Source organism: Medicago sativa, chromosome 5, assembly GCF_051527215.1.
Source record: "Medicago sativa cultivar Bolivia chromosome 5, Bolivia_mono, whole genome shotgun sequence".
Taxonomy (NCBI): Eukaryota; Viridiplantae; Streptophyta; class Magnoliopsida; order Fabales; family Fabaceae; genus Medicago; species Medicago sativa.
The window spans coordinates 56,599,780-56,618,611 of NC_140753.1; the positions used below are offsets into that span (position 1 = coordinate 56,599,780).

At 35.3% G+C, this 18,832-nt stretch overlaps 2 protein-coding genes and 1 pseudogene across 3 annotated transcripts; all 3 read left to right on the plus strand.

The window, feature by feature from the left end:
* Nucleotides 1–447: 447 nt before the first annotated feature.
* Nucleotides 448–2,466, plus strand: LOC146923317 (UDP-glycosyltransferase 87A1-like). Its single transcript, XM_085716079.1, has 2 exons — nt 448–1,016; nt 1,316–2,466. Exons 1-2 carry the CDS (start codon nt 527–529, stop codon nt 2,176–2,178), a joined length of 1,353 nt encoding a protein of 450 aa, XP_085572205.1. The 5' UTR covers nt 448–526; the 3' UTR covers nt 2,179–2,466.
* A 6,055-nt stretch (nt 2,467–8,521) lies between these two features.
* On the plus strand, nt 8,522–11,747 carry LOC146923318 (UDP-glycosyltransferase 87A1-like). The gene is made up of 2 exons (XM_085716081.1): nt 8,522–9,058; nt 10,517–11,747. Exons 1-2 carry the CDS (start codon nt 8,569–8,571, stop codon nt 11,377–11,379), a joined length of 1,353 nt encoding a protein of 450 aa, XP_085572207.1. The 5' UTR covers nt 8,522–8,568; the 3' UTR covers nt 11,380–11,747.
* A 964-nt stretch (nt 11,748–12,711) lies between these two features.
* Nucleotides 12,712–14,961, plus strand: LOC146923319 (UDP-glycosyltransferase 87A1-like; annotated as a pseudogene). Its single transcript, XR_015012889.1, has 2 exons — nt 12,712–13,314; nt 13,949–14,961. The product of XR_015012889.1 is annotated as a UDP-glycosyltransferase 87A1-like (transcript).
* The last annotated feature ends 3,871 nt before the right edge of the window (nt 14,962–18,832 follow it).

Genomic DNA, 18,832 nt, shown 5'->3' on the forward strand with positions numbered 1-18,832 from the left:
AAAACTTTATTACAGACACAATAATCGTGAATCGTACTTTAATATTCACATGCTTGATCCTATGTAATAAAATGAGTAATACCTCAAATTCGTCCTTGAATTATCAACAATCCATCAAATTCGTCCCTGAATTTATCGAAATATCTATTTAGTCCCTGAATTTTGCAGACGTCCATCAAATCAGTCCCTCCGTCCAAATCAGTCCCTCCGTCTAAGGAGTTGATGGGGAAGTGGTATATATTCACAGTTAACTGCCGGCGATTTGCAGAGCGGTTGTTAACAACCGCTGGGGACATTTTAGTATTTTACTTGTGTCAATAGAAAACTTTCTTTATCAAAAAAGCAATTTTCTATGATATATGAGAGAGTCATCAATCCAATACAAAACAATTTTTTAAGCATTAATTTCCTTTGTTGATATATACAACTCTTATCTCTATCTAGAGTACACTAACATTGACTAATCACAGGAATCAAACCACAAACAACTCATCTCATCTCTCTCTCACTAGCCATTTCTCCGGCAATGAATATCTCCGGCGATGCTGTGTGTCACGTTGTGGCGATGCCATTTCCAGGAAGAGGACACATTAACCCCATGCTAAGCATATGCAAATTCCTAATCTCACGAAAACCCAACAACATTCTTATCACTTTTGTAGTCACCGAAGAATGGCTCGGCTTTATCGGCATTGATCCAAAGCCGGAATCCATCCGCTTTGCCACCATTCCCAACGTGGTTCCACCAGAGCGGGAGAAAACTACAAATAGTTTTCATCGGTTTTATGAAGCTGCAATGACAAAGATGGAAGCGCCGTTTGAGAGGCTTCTTGATCAGCTTGAGTTTCCGGTGAATGTGATCGTTGGTGATGTTGAGCTGCAGTGGCCTCTTGATGTTGGTAAACGGAGGAATATTCCAGTGGCGTCTCTTTGGACCATGTCGGCGTCATTTTACTCCATGTTGCATCATCTTGAGGTCTTTTCACGACACCAACAATTAACTCATGATAAGCTGGGTAAGAAATAGGAATTCATGTAGTAAAAACCAATATTTGTGTTAAATTGCATTTGACTTTGAGCTATATAAAGCTTAAAGGTTCATCCCTATTCTTTCTCTTGCTAACGTTGCGAAGATGTTAAACTACTTGCTGCATTGATCAAAAGACTACTAACCATCTAAGATAGCCACAGAATAAATGGTAAATTTGGTATTTTAGATGGTTATCAATGATTAGTCGTCTTGGCAATTATTCTTCAATCTCTATTTTTGGTGATTGGACATTATTAATATGGACTGCATATCTAATCTCTGCAGAGAACGTCCCAGGAATTTCGTCTCTTCATATAGAAGACCTTCAATCTGTTGTTCGCGGAAACCATCCTCGAGCAATGCAGCTCTCATTGGAATGCATTTCCAAGGTTACCAAAGCAAATTACCTTCTTCTCACCACAGTGCAAGAGTTAGAAGCGGAAACAATTAATACCCTTAAATCTACACTCCCCTTTCCAATCTATCCTATTGGCCCTGCAGTACCTTATTTAGACCTGGAAGAAAAAAAATCGTTGAACGCCGATCATAGCCACGACTGTATAAAATGGCTAGATTCTCAACCAACTGAATCTGTATTATACATTTCTTTTGGCAGTTTCAACTCCGCATCTAGTGCCCAAACGGATGAAATCATTGAAGCACTGAACAGTAGTGATATTCGATACCTTTACGTGGCTCGCGGGGAAACATTGAGGTTGAAAGAAAAGTGTGGAGATAAGGGAATGGTGATACCTTGGTGTGATCAACTCAAAGTGTTGTCTCATTCCTCTATAGGTGGATTTTGGAGCCATTGTGGATGGAATTCAACTTTGGATACTGTTTTTTCTGGTGTACCAATTCTGACATTCCCTCTTGCCCATGATCAATTTCCTAATAGTACTCGAATTGTTGATGAATGGAAAAATGGGTGGAAGGTAGAGAAATCATCAAAGTCTGAGAGTGATGTGATTTTTCCAAAAGAATATATTGTAGAGCTTGTTAAGAGGTTTATGGATCTTGAAAGCCAAGAGGGAAAGAAAATTAGAGATAGAGCAAGAGAACTTAAGGTTATGTGTCATAAAGCTATTGGTAAAGGCGGATCCTCAGATAGGAACCTCAACGCATTTATCAGTGACATTTCTTCTTGACGCATTATTGATACCACCAGATTCTAGTGCAAGTGGTTTGTGTGCAGTCTGTGTGAGTATTGTAAAGCATCAATTTCGATTCCTATCGATAATATTTTTTCTTCTTCAAGGTCACTGATGTGTTGAGTAGATTTGATTCCGTTACACAAATAAACAATGAACTAATGGAGTGAAGGATAATGTAATTGTTTGTAAGAATGTATTTTGATAAGTAACATTGTAAAATGTCATAAAACTGTGACTGAAATGCTCTTTGATGGATGAATTTGTACTTGTACATTCAGTAAATTGATCATATCAGCAAAGTGCAGTATATATGTATATTTCCTTATGAATGTTTAATAGAAGGAATACGTTTGTTTTAGAAGCGTATAGTTGCACAATGCTTTGAATGGCACATACTTTGTTAATGGTACAAGGGAAATACCATATACCAGTAGTCACTTAAACATGCTCAGGGGATGAGTTACGGATTTTCAAAGTAATATCTCAAACTATGTGCGTGAACACTAGAATTTTATAGGCTGGAAAATGTTGTCCACCAACTCGGAAAATCAGAACAATTGCGATCACTGCGAACTCATACGTACTATCAATCACGATCCACAAACGAGTCATGTGCGTGAACATTAGAGTTTTATAGTCTAAGACGTGTGAAGATACACTGTCCTCAAAGATTAATTCGCCTGAGATGAAAATCCTCAGAATTCAACAAAATCATATGATCATACATATGTCAAAAAAAAAATCTTATGATCATACTAAATTATCTCGTTTCAAAGAATATCACAATTATGTTATGTTACATGAAAATATAAATTAAGAGTATTACTTTTTCCACCCTATGCCTTTCCTCGCGCGTCCTATTTTTTTCTTTCAATTTTACCCCTTGTCCGGATTTCGTTTTCCGAATTGAATTGTTAGAATTTTGCAAATGTATCCGGATTTTAAAATCCGGAATAGTGTTTTACCAGATCTTTTGCAATTTTAAGCTCTACAATTCGTAAAATAAAATGCAAATAAAATAAAAAACAGAAATAAAAAGACATAAACATAAAAACAATTCATTTTATTAATATATGAACAATACATTATAATAACTTTCAAGCTTTTTAAGCTTATTACATAAGATTCTAAATCTATTTCTAATCTCCTAAGAGTCTAATTCTAATCTCCTAAGTGCCAAACCACTAGTATGTGATGGGACATACCAGTAGTTTGCCTATTGGAGGAAAACCGGAGGAGGAGGGAAGAGGAGGGCGGGAAGAAGAAAACAATGCCCCTGAGGGAGGTGGGGGGTGCTCAAACTTACGCCCAGGCAGGCGAAGCTAAGAACCACACTGAGCCACATGACCCTCAGATGAACCGCACTTAGTTGCAGCGCGGTTCCATTCTCATTGACCATTCATACAAACCCTGAAAGTTTTCAACGAGACCTTATCTATGAAAGGCCAACGATGGAAAACCATGGTTGTTGAAGGAAGAAGAGGAGGAGAGGGTGGGAGAGGATGGTGTGAGAAATGGTGGGGTTTGGAAGGCTATTTATAGGGAAGGGTGGGTCAAAAACGGTTGGGAGGTCATAAATGCAGTCAAAAAATGTGGTAAAACACGTTTTTTTGACCTGACCACCGACAGAAACGTGTGGTGCAGACCACCGGCCATGACTGATGCATTCCGGAATATACAATCCGGAATGCACGTCTGGTTTCCGGAATATATTTTCCGGATTAATGCGATAATGGTGAACGAGGGAAAAGTTTGCACTTCTTGTAGGGCTAAGGACATTCCGGAATGTAAAATCCGAAACGCTTCAGCATTGGATTCTTTTGAAAGAGAGCTTGGATTCTTTTGAAAGAGAGCCATTAATGTGGGTTTGGACGGTCACAACCACTAACACGTTTTCATTGACTGTATTAATGACCTATGACTTGTTTTAGGCTATAAATTGGCTTCCATCTTCAACAAATACCTTCATTCTTCACTTCACCTCTTTTCTTCCATTTTCTTCAAATGTTTCTAGTTTTTTAGGGGTGTCGGTGGTGTCATGGTCATTGTTGACCGTTCATATGAACCCTGCAATTGCATTGCAGCTTGTGTGGAGTTCATATAACAGTCAACAGAGACCCTTGACATCAAAGAAAGACACAAAAAAGCACATAATATCTGGTCCGGAGTTTGTTTTCTGGAAATCACTAACAATCGTGTCCGGATTATATAATCCGGACGAGGGGTATATTTGGAAATTTTGCAGGGCGCGCGAGAAGGCAACATTGTGGGAAAAGTAAATCTCATAAATTAATTGTTCAATGCCAATGGCAAGAAATGAAGACCAATTAAAACTAGAGTGTTACTTTTCCCACCCTATGACTTTCCTCGCGCGCCCTATTTTTTTTTCCAATTTTACCCCTAGTCCGGATTTCGTAATCCGGAATGCATTGTTAGTAATTTTCAGATGTCTCCGGATTTTAAAATCCGGATTAGTATTTTAGCAGAACTTTTGCAATTTTAAGCTCTACAATTCGTAAAATAAAATGCGAATAAAATAAAAAACATAAATGAAAAGAAACAAACATAAAAACAACTCATTTTATTAATATATGAACAATACATTACAATAATTTTCAAGCTTCTTAAGCTTATTACATAACATCCTAAATCTATTTCTAATCTCCTAAGAGCCTAATTCTAATCTCCTAAGTGCCAAACCACTGGTATGTGATGGGACATACCAGTAGTTTGCCTATTGGAGGAAAACTGGAGGAGGAGGGAAGAGGAGGGCGGGAAGAAGAAACAAATGCCCCTGAGGGAGGTGGGGGGTGCTCAGACTTACGCCCCGACAGGCGAAGCTAATAACCACACTGACCCACATGACCCTCAGATGAACCGCCCTTCGTTGCAGCGCGGTTCCATCCTCATTGACCGTTCATACAAACCCTGAAAGTTTTCAACGAGGCCCTTATCTATGAAAGGCCAACGATGGAAAACCATGGTTGTAGAAGGAAGAAGAGGAGGAGAGGGATGGTGTGAGAAATGGTGGGGTTTGGAAGGGTATTTATAGGGAGGGGTGGGTGAAAAATGGTTGGGAAACCATTAATGCAGTCAAAAAACGTGGTAAAACACGTTTTTTTGACTTGACCACCGACAAATGCGTGTGGTGCAGACCACCGGCCATGGCACTAAAGCGTTCCAGAATATACAATCCGGAATGCACCTTTTAGTTCCGGAATATATTTTCCGGATTAGTGCGATTATGGTGCTCTTATGGTGAACAAGGGGAACGTTTGCACTTCTTTGTAGGGCTAAGGGCATTCCAGAATGTATAATCCGGAATGCTTCAGCATTGGATTCTTTTGAAAGAGAGTTTGGCTTCTTTTGAAAGAGTGCCATCAATTAGTGGTTGGACGGTTACAACTACTAACACGTTTTCATTGACTGTATTAATGACCTAAGACTTGTTTAAGGCTATAAATAGGCTTCCATCTTCAACAAATACATTCATTCTTCACTTCACCTCTTTCCTTCCATTTTCTTCAAATTTTTTAAGTATTGTAGGAGTGTCGGTGGTGTCATGGTCATTGTTGACCGTTCCTATGAACCTTGCAATAGCATTTCAGCTTGTGTGGGGTTCATATAACGGTCAACAGAGACCCTTGACATCAAAGAAAGACACAAAATATGCATATCGTATATGGCCGGATTGTATATTCCGGAAGTTACTAACAATCTTGTCCGGAAAACATAATCCGGACCAGGGTTATTTTTGGAATTTTTGCAGGACGCGCGAGAAGGTCATAGGGTGGGAAAAGTAACACTCTTAAAACTATGTGTTTGTATATATAGGCCCAAGACAAATTTCAAATCTCATCCTTTTTTTATTTATTAAAAAACTAAAGAAGAACCAGTCGAAATATTAAAATTTATTTAAGAGATCATTTTTACTTCAACATCTGGATTGATCTATGAAAAACTTTTAATTTCATGTTTAAGAGATACCCGGTCATTTCTACCAACGACACCATACTAAGTTCGTATCTAACCAATTAATTCTTCTATGGTAAAATAGATCTTGTCTAACATGCACTAATAAAATGATCTTTGCATCATACTCAAGTGTTTTTTTTTTCACATTTGATAAAAAAATCAAATCATATTTCTTTTAACTTACAATAAGATTTTGATTCAATGATAAAAATTATTTTGTGCAGGATGCAATACTTATTTCATATACGCATCATAAAAATGGACAATAAAATAAAGTTCTCGATCGATATGAGTCACACTTGTAAAATCTTTTCCAGAGTCCGAAACTAATTTTTCTTGTCATTGATTACTCTCAAAATGCTAGTATACCATGCTTCCCAAGTCAAAGTAAAACCTGGATGTCATGTGTTCATTGTCAGTGTTTTTGGTTTTTGCTTCCAACATCCCGTGACTTAAGTATGATTCTATCAAGTATCAACTAATCATAAAATAATAAATGAATGTATCTTAGTTCATGTAATTGCTGTCTATTTTAAGTTTAAGGTTAAGGTTTGTTAGAATTGTCACCGGTGAAGATGAAGAGTAATCATTTGATTTTAAAATGTTTTAACCAAATTTAATCAATTAGATAAAATTCCAAGTAAATATAGAAATTAGAAAGTCTAAAGTATTCAAACAGCCTGATCAGTAGGTATGCTTTTCCTAAAATGAAAACAAGCTAAAAGAATTTAAATAAATTTCATGTTAATATAGTTAAATAAACTTTCTTAAAAAAAAATATAGTTAAATAAAACTATTAACTTTTGATATATTATATATAAAGGCCAAATATCATGGGATCTTTTAAGATAAATGTTTATAACAGGTCTCTTCTAGTTTAACCAAAGGTCTTGGATTCGAATCCAACATTGGACATGTAGTAGCGTTAAAACTCGAGAGTTTAACGTCTATTTAGGTCCCACAAGACTCGAGGGATTAGTGTCGTCAGTTGTGCGCATGGAGGATACCCTGTTCACACCAAAAAAGTTAAATGTTTATAACAAGTTAATCCTATATTTTTTTTTGTTACAAATTAGTCATTTAAGTCAGTGGCGGAAAAATTAAAAAAATCAACGATTATAGGTCTATTTTGCGAGATTTTATATAATTTTGTGTTGGTTTTAGGTTTCGGTTGATCCAAATTCCCGCAAAGTGGTGTAGTGGCCCACCCGAAAAATTTAAATAATTCAATTATAGGTATATTTTGTGATATTTTATACAATTTTATGTCGGTTTTAGGTTTCGGTTGATCCAAATTCCTGCAAAGTGGTGTAGTGGCCCACCCGAAAAATTTAAATAATTCAATTATAGGTCTAATTTGCGAGACTTTAAGCAATTTTCCAACGATTAATTTTAGTGGCCCACCCCAACTTTTTTTTTATGGCTCTGTCACTGATTTAAGTCATGAAAATATTTATACCGTTAAACATTCTTTCAGCCAACTTCGTTAAAAAGTGTTTATGGATCATTTAAAATTGATGTTGTAGGTTCAAAAGTGCTTATGACATCAAATATGATTACTCACACACATTTTCTTCTTGTTGTTGTTTTTGAATTCAAGCCTAATTTTCATAGATAAATATTTTATCAACAACGTTAGAAATTAAGTAATCGATCAATTTTATCTCAAATTAAGACTAAATAATACACTCATAAATCCTAATTTTGAGAGTGATAAACTTAGACCTATCAACTTAACATTAAATATCAACCTAAACACTTTTATTAGTTTATATAAAGTTACTTCAAAAAAAAAAATTAGTTTATATAAAGTAGATGGACAACAAGCTATATAATTTTAAAATGTCCACATTTAACCGTGTCTATTTTATTAATCTGTAAGTCTTGAATTTCACATCTTAAAAAAGAAACCAAACACCTAATCACTTGAAAAAGAAATAGGAGTTGTGTTCGAAGGTAAAATCTCTAGATCTCTGCCGCAATCTCTCATACTTGGTTATGGTAAAGTCATTCCAGTTTTTTAGGGTAAAGGATTGACTTGAGTTTCAGCTAATACATCTTCTCCACCTACCACAATACATAAAGCAGGAAGAGAATAATATGTAGGTTAGTCAACTAAACTAACATGGTATTGGAGTGTTTATTTATCCATCTAATATCGTGAATCGTACTTTAATATTCACATGCTTGATCCTATGTAATAAAATACTACTAAGAGTTGTTTATGTTAATAGTTTATGATATATGTGAACAACTCATCAATCCAACACAAAACAATTTTTAAAGCATTTCCTTTGTTGTTTTATACAGAACTTATCTCTAGAGTCTTGCATTAGATACACATTGACTAATCACAAGAATCAAACCACAAACAACTCATCTCATCTCTCAGTAGCCAATTCTCCGGCAATGAATATCTCCGGTGATGCTGTGTGTCACGTTGTGGCGATGCCATTTCCAGGAAGAGGACACATCAACCCCATGCTAAGCATATGCAAATTCCTAATCTCACGAAAACCCAACAACATTCTTATCACTTTTGTAGTCACTGAAGAATGGCTTGGCTTTATCGGCAGCGATCCAAAGCCGGAATCCATCCGCTTCGCCACCATACCCAACGTGGCTCCACCGGAGCGGGAGAAAACTATAGGTAATTTTCATCGGTTTTATGAAGCTGCCATGACAAAGATGGAAGCGCCGTTTGAACAGCTTCTTGATCAACTTGAGTTGCCGGTGAATGTGATTGTTGGTGATGTTGAGCTGCGGTGGCCTGTTGACGTTGGTAATCGGAGGAATATTCCGGTGGCATCTCTTTGGACCATGTCCGCGTCATTTTACTCCATGTTCCATCATCTTGAGGTCTTTTCACGTCATCAACACTTAACTCATGATAAGCTAGGTAAGAAATAGGAATTCATGTAGTAAAAAAGTGACATTCATGTAGTTGGTTGGCTCAACCATGATTGTTGGATCGAGATCAGAGACGATTCCAATTTTAAATGTAAAATATTGAGTTTGAAAGTTGAACGTCTGATCTTGATCCAATAACTACATTGTACTGATTGCATGACTGCATCAAATTAACGATCGTGGTCAATCTGTCTTGCTAGTTAATTAATAGTTTGTTAATTTTAGTTACGAATTTATTTATATTTGGAGAAAAAAAACATAAATTTAAATAATATGCATCACCCACAATCTCGTAACTAGGGGTGTTCACGGGTCTAGGTGATCCGTTCAACCGATTATCCAACCCAAATTTGACCGAATTTGTTCAAGTTTGGATCCAATACGAACAACTCGTCGAAACCCGAGTTGTTTGGAAGTTTACGAGTTTGTCCGACTAGTGAATACCCCTACTCATAAGTCTTAATGTTATAGTTAAAAATGTTTAACTTAAGTCATATGATTTGTGATTTTAATTTTTGTTGACAGCATACAAAATTTTAAGTTGACCGTGGATTAGAATTATTTTCAAAAAATATTCTATTCTCATTTTAAAATTCTATAATTATTCCAACATACAGTTACTTTGAGTAGTAATGGATTTGGTACGATAAATAAGTGTGGTTAGGGGTTTCTTGGTTAGAGGAGACATCCCGCTTTATATATTGCTAATCGCTATTATCTAACAAGTTTTCTACAAAGATTAAAAGGTAAAACATCAACTAATAGTTTTTGATCCAGAGTGGATCTAGATCGAAGGTCGGAGTGGTGGAAGCACGACAGAGGCAGGTCCTCATAGCGGGGGTGAGGGTGTACTTGCAATCACTATCAAGTTAGTTTGTGATTGAGAGTGTAAGGTTTTAGTATTTAGAGAACGTGTACTTTTAACTTGATTTTAGGGTTTTCTAGGTGGAACCTACCAAACCCTTTGGGTTGTTCTCGGCGTGATATGTGGATCATCGTTCGATTGCCATCATGTGGCATTGATGGAATCAACGAATTCACATGGGTGTGCTCTTATGGATTCTCATAGCATACTCCGTAGTCACTCGAGATATTAGCGAATTTGACTTGAATCCAATTAGAGATGTTAAATATATGTTAAACCAGTAACAAATATAGTTCCTTCATTTTTTTTTACCTTAGAAAAGGGGTAAGGAAATTTCTCTTAAGTTGTGTAAGCTACTAAGCATGTCAAGTTTAAGGCATATGTAATTTCAAATACCTTAATCATGCATTATGGTAACCAATATTTGTGTTAAATTGTATTTGAGCTATACAAAGCTTAAAGATTCATTCCATTTCTTTCTCTTGCTAACTAGTAATATGAAGTGATACTTTTATTTATTGCATATCATCATCTGCCGAATATTAATGCAATTGTACATGACTGCATATCTAATATGTGCAGAGAACGTCCCAGGAGTTTCGTCTCTTCATATAGAAGACCTTCGAACTGTTGTTCGCAGAAACAATCCTCAAAACATGCAGCTCTCATTGGAGTGCATTTCCAAGGTTACCAAAGCAAATTACCTTCTTCTCACCACAGTGCAAGAGTTAGAAGCTGAAGCAATTGATACCCTTAAATCTATATTCCCCTTTCCAGTCTATCCTATTGGTCCTGCAGTACCTTATTTAGACCTTGAAGAAAATAAAACGGCAAACACTGATCATAGCCACGACTATATAAAATGGCTAGATTCTCAACCATCTGAATCCGTGTTATACGTTTCATTTGGCAGTTTCAGTTCCGCGTCTAGGGCCCAAATTGACGAAATCATTGAAGCACTGAACAATAGTAAAGTTCGATACCTTTATGTGGCTCGTGGGGAAACATCGAGGTTGAAAGGAAAGTGTGGAGATAAGGGAATGGTGATACCTTGGTGTGATCAACTCAAAGTGTTGTCTCATTCTTCTATAGGTGGATTTTGGAGCCATTGTGGATGGAATTCAACTTTGGACACTCTTTTTTCTGGTGTACCAATTTTGACATTCCCTCTTGCCCACGATCAATTTCCTAATAGTACTAAAATTGCTGATGAATGGAAAAATGGGTGGAAGGTAGAGAAATCATCAAAGTCTGAGAGTGATGTGATTTTTCCAAAAGAATATATAGTAGAGCTTGTTAAGAGGTTTATGGATCTTGAATGCCAAGAGGGAAAGAAAATTAGAGATAGAGCAAGAGAACTTAAGGTTATCTGTCATAAAGCTATTGCTAAAGGCGGATCCTCAGATAGGAACCTCGACGCATTTATCAGTGACATTTCCTCTTGAAGGCTATCGATACCACCAAAGTCTAGTATAAGTGGTTAGTGTGTAGTTTGTGTGAGTGTTGTAAACCACATGATACCGATTTCGATACTTACTGATAATTGTTTTTTTAAGGTCATTGATGTGTCGAGTAGCTTTGGTTCAGTTATACAAATAAGCAATGAACAAATGGGGTGAAGAATATTGTAATTATGTATTTAGATAAGTATCATTGTAAAATGTCATAAAACTCTGACTAAAATGCTCTTTGATGGATGAATTTGTACTTGTACATTTAGCAGTTTGATTATATAAGCAAACTGCAGAATATATGTAGCATTATGAGTGTTTTCTTATCAATGTTTAATAGAAGGGATACATTTGTTTTAGAAGCATATAGTTACATAATTGGTGAAGATAATGCTTTGAATGGCACAGACTTTGTTAATTGTACAAGGGAGATACCATTTACGCATCACTTAAACATGCTCAACGGACAAAGCTATGAACACTAGAATTTTATAGGCTGGAAAATGGTGTCCACCAACTCGGAAAATCAGAACAATCACCGTGAACTCTTCATGTACCATCAATCACGATCCACAAACGAGTCATGTGCGTGAACACTAGAGTTTTATAGTCTAAGGTGTGTGAAGACACACTGTCCTCGAGGGTTAATTCGCGCCTGAGATGATAATCCTCAGCATTCATCAAAATATTTCCAGTCAAAAGTACGCCATCACCGTAGTTTTGAACAGTCACAAAATTAAATCTAGTGTTTAGGCACTCGCAATGAAAATTGATTTAAAATTTTGGGAAAAAATGTCTCATTATATATGTACGTCTAAACACTATAGATTTGATCTTGTAATCATACTACTCGGTGTAAAGATATATGACAATTATATGACATGAAAATATAAATTAATTGTTCATAGCCAATGGCAAGAAATGAAGACCAATTAAATGCGTTTGAAACCAGGCCTGTCCGACGCAAATATAAGCCTAAGACAAATTTCAAATCACATCCTTTCTTTTATTTATCAACAACTAAAGAAGAATCATTTGAAATATTGAAATTTAGTTAAGAGATCGATTTTTCTTCAACATATGCATTAATTTGTGATAAAATCTTAAAGGTTTTTCTATTATATGCAAATTTGCACATGATAAAAGTTTAAAAGTTTTCTGTCAAAAAAAAAGTTTAAAAGTTTAAAATAAAAGACCTAATCATCTCTATACTACGTTTGTATATTAAGTTTATCTAGCTATTTAATTCATCATAATAAAACAAAATTCTGGATAGACATGAGTCACACTTGTAAAGATCTCTTTCCTCTTCAAAACCAATTTTTCATGCCATTAACCACACACAACTATTTCATGCACGGAATTAGAAATTTACTTGAACCAAAAACAAGAAGAAGACTCAAACTTTCATCAATCTTCACTTTTATCTTCTACCCAAAATTGCAATGGAATCACCACCAAATTCCTTCAACCACATACTAGCTATGCCTTACCCTGGAAGAGGCCACATCAACCCCATGATGAACCTATGCAAGCTCCTTGTCTCCAAGAACAACAATATCCTTGTTACCTTTGTTGTCACGGAAGAATGGCTAAGCTTAATATCATCCGAACCAAAACCCGACAACATCAGCTTCCGTTCGATACCCAATGTTGTTCCTTCCGAACTCATTCGCGGTCGCGACCACCCTGCCTTCATGGAAGCTATAATGACAAGGATGGAAGAACCCTTTGAGGAATTACTTGACCAACTTGATAAACCTCCTTCAATGATTGTATATGATACTATGTTGTATTGGGCTGTTGTCGTCGGAAATCGAAGGAATATTCCGGTAGCGTCGTTTTGGACAATGTCTGCTTCGTTTTTCTCTGTTCTCTTACACCACAATCTGTTGGAACAAAATGGTCACTACCCTCTGCGAAATTCAGGTAAACAAAACCAACAAATAGCAATGAACATATCTCAAGTTCTTCTATAATTTATTTATTTATGGAGCAATTTAACATCGAATATGAATATGTAGCGGTCAATTTAGAAACTGATTTCTAAATCGATTGTGAATGAGTTTGCAACCGTTTGCAACCGATTTAGAAGCAAATTTACAAAAATCCTTTAAACTGCTAGTTGCTAATATAAACAACTCATTTTTCATTTTTAGTCTCTAAATTATATAGCAAAATTTGTATAGAAAGCATTATTAAAGGCATATCAATACATTATCCGTATGATGTGATCATTAAATAGAAATGCATTTTGGAGGGTTGGGTAGAAAGGAGAAAAAAAATACAATTTGCATATTAGCAAAATGTTGAAATCATGACCACAATTATAGACAAAAAAATAAAATAATATCCATACTTATTGATATTATTTTAAAATTGGGTGATATTAATTAAGTTCTCTGCATTCACTGTTAAGATGCTTTGGACTGTCGATCAATCAAAAACCATTATTCGAATTACTGTTAACTTGATATGTTGAAAGTTATTTATTTTTATAATAATGTAATGGTTATGATTGATTGATATGAATTAAATCATGAGATTTAGTGATGCAATGCAGAAAATGGTGATGAACGAGTAAGTTATATTCCTGGAATTTCCTCAACGCGCCTAGCTGATTTCCCTCTAAACGATGATAGTAGCCGAAGCAAGCGAATAATGCAAATGACTTTGAAAGGTTTTCAATGGATTCACAAAGCACAATATCTTCTATTCATTTCAATTTATGAGCTTGAATCTCAAGCCATTGATACCTTAAAAACGAAACTCCCCTTACCAATTTACACCATCGGTCCTACAATACCATACTATATTAATCTTAAAAACAATCCCAAACCAAACACTACAAATAGCTACATTGAGTGGCTTGATTCACAACCCATTGGTTCTGTTCTTTACATAGCACAAGGTAGTTTTCTCTCAGCTTCAAATGAACAAATTAATGAGATTGCAAATGCTGTGCGTGAAAGCAATGTTAGATTTTTATGGGTAGCTCGTGGAGAAGCTACAAGGTTGAAAGAATTTGTGGGCACATGGGATTGGTTTTAGAATGGTGTGACCAATTGAGAGTGTTGTCACATTCTTCTGTTGGTGGATTTTGGTCACATTGTGGTTGGAATTCTACAAAGGAAGGTGTTATTTCTGGGGTACCTTTTTTAACTTTTCCAATAAATTTGGACCAACCATTTAATAGTAAGATGATAGTTGAGGATTTGAAGATTGGGTTGAGAGTGAAGGAAGATGTTAAGGGAGATATTTTGGTGAAGAAATTTGAAATTGTAAAGTTGGTGTGTGAATTTATGGATTTTGATAGTGACCTTACAAGGGATATTAGGGAAAAAAGTAGAAAGTTCAAAAAGATATGTGGTGATGCAATTGGCAATGGTGGGTCTGCTGATAATGATTTGAATGCCTTCATTGGTGACATAGTAATGCATTGTTCACAGTACACACATGCTTGAAGGTCCACTTCCAGCAGTGCAGTCTTTATTGAAGAGGTGTGTTATTGAAATGTTCATGTTGTATTCGTGTCCATTCTTGTTTGTTATACATTGAAATAAATTATTGGGTTAATGATGCTTTATTATTTAATATTGGTTATTTTCGGTTTTCCTTCCTGTAAATTTTTTTTATTCACCCCCTGTAAAAAAAATTGTTTTAAAATAAACCCTAATAGGTCATTCAAAAACCAATTTTTTTTTTTTTTTGCAGAAATTTTCATTTTTGATTGTTCTATTAGGGGGTATTCCAAAACAATTTTTTTTTTTACAAATGGGTAAATAAAAAAAAATTACAGGAGGGAAATCAGAAATAATCTATATTACCGGAGGTAAAACACTATTTATTCGAGTAAAATACTGTATTTTTTTCGGTTGATTCACTTTGTTTTTGGTTGATGAGAGAGAGATTGTATGAAAAATGACTGAAAAGTCAATTTTGCCCTTGAATCTGTAATCTTTTATAAAATTCATCTTGACTTTTACAAATTAACAATGTAATTTTGCTCCTCAAGTTAATAAAGAAACGATCAAAATTTTGTTAAGATCAGTTGTTAGACAACCTCGTGTGGCACATTACCACTGTGTTTGGTTGAGGTGAAATAGAGAAGAGAGAAAGATCAGGCAGAGAAAAAGGAGAGAAGTTCAGAACTTCTCCTGTTTGGTTGCAACGAGAAAGAGAGAAGAGAGATAAAAACACATGGGACCCACGCCTGTTTTTAGTCTCTCCAAAGTAGGGAAGAAACAGAGAAGAAAGCCCACTTTTTATTTTTATTCCACTAATACCCTTGTGAAATTGTTGCAAGTTTAAACATATGACACGGACGAAACGCAAGTGATAATGCACTCCTTTCCTAATATACTTTATGCCTAGTAGTACAAATACAGTGAGTAAGTAAACTTTTTAAATTTATCTAATAATTGATTAAATTACATAAAAACTAATTATTTTATCTCAATTCAGTTAAACTAATTAATTTAATTGATATAAAGTTTAAATAAATAATCTAATTAATTAAAATAAATTTGAATAAAAGATTAAATAAATAATTTAATAGATATTTTTTTATTGTAGGGGTATCTTTGTATTTTTATAAATAATCAACACTTCTCTCTCTTCTATTTCTCTCTTCTCTCTTTTATACCAAACAACACATCAAATCTACTCTATTTCTCACTTATTTCTCTCTTCCCACACTCTCTCTCACCTATTTCTCTCTTCACAACTTCTCTTCTATACCAAACGCACCCTAAATGAATGAGTAAAAATTGTTAAAAACTTATTACAAAATAATTATATAAATATCATTTTTCTCAATGATGATAGAGTAATTTATGTGAACTCCACGTCACTATTTATGTCTATTTGACAAAAGTGAATGTTACACTTTCCCAAAACTTAAGGTTAAAGTAACACCTAGACTTTTGCTTTTAAAAAAGAATAAAACATGCAAGATTGGCTCCTATTATTAATGTGTTTGGTTCCACCTTAGATATGCTAAAAATTTGAAATTTATTTTAGAGGTGTATAATTTTTTGTTATGCTTGGATATTTTTTGAGTGGAATTGATTTTGTATCTATGATTGTTTTTTTTATTATATGTATTGGAGGATAACTAACTCAATTTTAACTAAATCAATTTTAAAAAAATTAATTATTCAAAATGAATTTTCATCCCAATAAAACTAAACACATATTTAAGGAGAGAATGGGAGAAAAAAAATCGATGAGAGAGAGAGAGTGTTGATGGGCATGATGCAGAACTAAGGAGAAAAACTTTCAAAAAAAATTTTTCATGCCCCTATCACCAAAAAAAATGATATGTCTGCCCCTAGTTGAAAATTATTGTTCTAAATGCCTTTGTTCTTTTTTTAACTTGGCGAGCATGTCATTTTTTCAACCATCCTCTGCAAGCTTGCAGGCTTTCTCTGTACAACTCTGTTTGTTCTTAATTTAAGTTGGCGAGCAGGAATTTTTTAAGTTTTCTTTTTGTTCTTTATTTCAAATGACGAGCACATTAACTTTTTTTTCCCTGTTCCATATCTAAAATGGCGACCATGCCATTATTGTTTTTAACCTCATACATATTTTTTAAGTATTTTTTTCTTGCTAGTCCTTTGAAATGGCGAGCAAGGACATTTTTTTTTTTAAAATGCGAACATGCCTTTGTAATATTTTTTTGCGGTTTTAAATTTTTTTTACAATTTTTTATTAAAAATACCATATTTCTTGAATTTTAAAAAACAACCTAAAATGATTTTTTTATTAAACATTAAACAAAAATACATTAAAATGAAACATTGTTACAAACCTAAACATCTATTACATTTATCTTCTCCTAATTTTGTGCCCATAAGTACCACATCCAACAGGTTTGATTTTTCGTTGAGGTCGACCGGGTGGCGCTATTTGTAGTTGTGGCTCCTCCTCCTCGTCCTCATCCTCATCCTCCTCCTCCTCATCTTCTTCTTTTTCTAATTGTACATCCTTTTCTTGTTGTACTACGTCTTCATATTCGTCTTCTACTTCTACCTCTTCTTCTTCTACTACTACCTCTTCATCTTCCTCACTCTGAGGTTCATTACGACGAAGTGCCCACAGACTGTTCATCGCATCATTGCCCATCTGTGTCGTTGTGAATATTGGTGGTCGAGACCATTGTGTTTGTTGGGATGATTCTGGAAAGGAGGATTGCATGTATGCTGGTGGTAGGTTAAAGCTTTCATTGGATGATGGTCGGTGGAAGCGGTGGCTAGATTCTGCCTGGAGAGTGAATGAATGATGGGAATGTTAGCTATGGTGGCTAGATTCGGGGTAGCTTCCAAATTGAATGGGAGAATTTTGAAATGATGGATACATGGGTGGTGTGTATTGGAAAGTGTTTTGAAATTGGTTAAATGTGTTGGGTTGTGGGGTGTAATAGGTGTTCTGGTTGTGAATATTGTGTGTTGGGTTGTGGTGTGGGTGGGTAATCTGGTTGGTTTTGTGGAATGACCCTTAGACGTGCCCTTGGGTCTCCCAATAGCGAAGCTCTAGAGACAAACAAATTGTTTCCGAAAAATCCCCAATACCAACGTATATAGTGACGATTTGGTCGCACTTCATGGATAAAGGGGACCCCGGTCAATACTAGCTGACAACGTTGGTGCCACGTAGCAATTTCTTGTTGAAATTTGGTTGACAAGGATACCTTCCCTATGATCTTCATAGTGATATCATGGTAACCCTTCAAATTACGTGGAGCGTCTGGTTGGTTTTGAGGGAAGCCGAATTGTAGTTTCACCCTATCTGCTTGGTGCATCTCTACAACGTGAAAGCAGATAATATAGGTGGTTGCAGACCATACTTCACTTTCTTCTTGTGTGGGAGTTTGTAAATTGAGATACGGTCTCCAAATGAACTGGAAAATAAAATAAAATGTGTGTTAGTTTTTATATTTTGAATAAAAAATAAAAAAAAGTTATTTTGATGATAAATTACTTGATTGTCTGTCATCATATCAATCCTCCACCGATAAGTGATAAGATTGTGTTGGCCTGCCTCTTCGTATTCCAGCCCAGTATCACACCATCTGATAAAGTTTGAAAAATATTTAATAATTAGTAACATAAAAAATATAAGCACGCTTGTGTTTTAAAAAAAAATTAAAAAAATTATTGTACATGCCTGTTAAAGAGAGGGAACCTATCTGGTATATTAGTCCTTGGCTTAGGTGTCATGCACGTAATTCTCGAATAAGCCCATGCTTGTATTAATATTGTGCATCCCATTATATCATGCACCCCATTATATGCACCGTCACACTATCGTCGCAACCTCCTTGTCACAACTCTTGTCCAATCAACCTACTATAGGTTGGCGTGTCTATTTGCCAATAGAGCACAGAAGGTGTATGCAAGGGTAGGTTCTGGTGATCCATTCACGGATCATTGTATGAAGGAGATTC

Coding starts and splice junctions, on each gene's coding strand:
- LOC146923318 (XM_085716081.1), top strand. CDS start 8,569: ATGAATATCTCCGGTGATGCTGTGTGTCACGTTGTGGCGATGCCATTT. Junction 9,059..10,516: donor CTTAACTCATGATAAGCTAG/GTAAGAAATAGG, acceptor TAATATGTGCAG/AGAACGTCCCAGGAGTTTCG.
- LOC146923317 (XM_085716079.1), top strand. CDS start 527: ATGAATATCTCCGGCGATGCTGTGTGTCACGTTGTGGCGATGCCATTT. Junction 1,017..1,315: donor ATTAACTCATGATAAGCTGG/GTAAGAAATAGG, acceptor TAATCTCTGCAG/AGAACGTCCCAGGAATTTCG.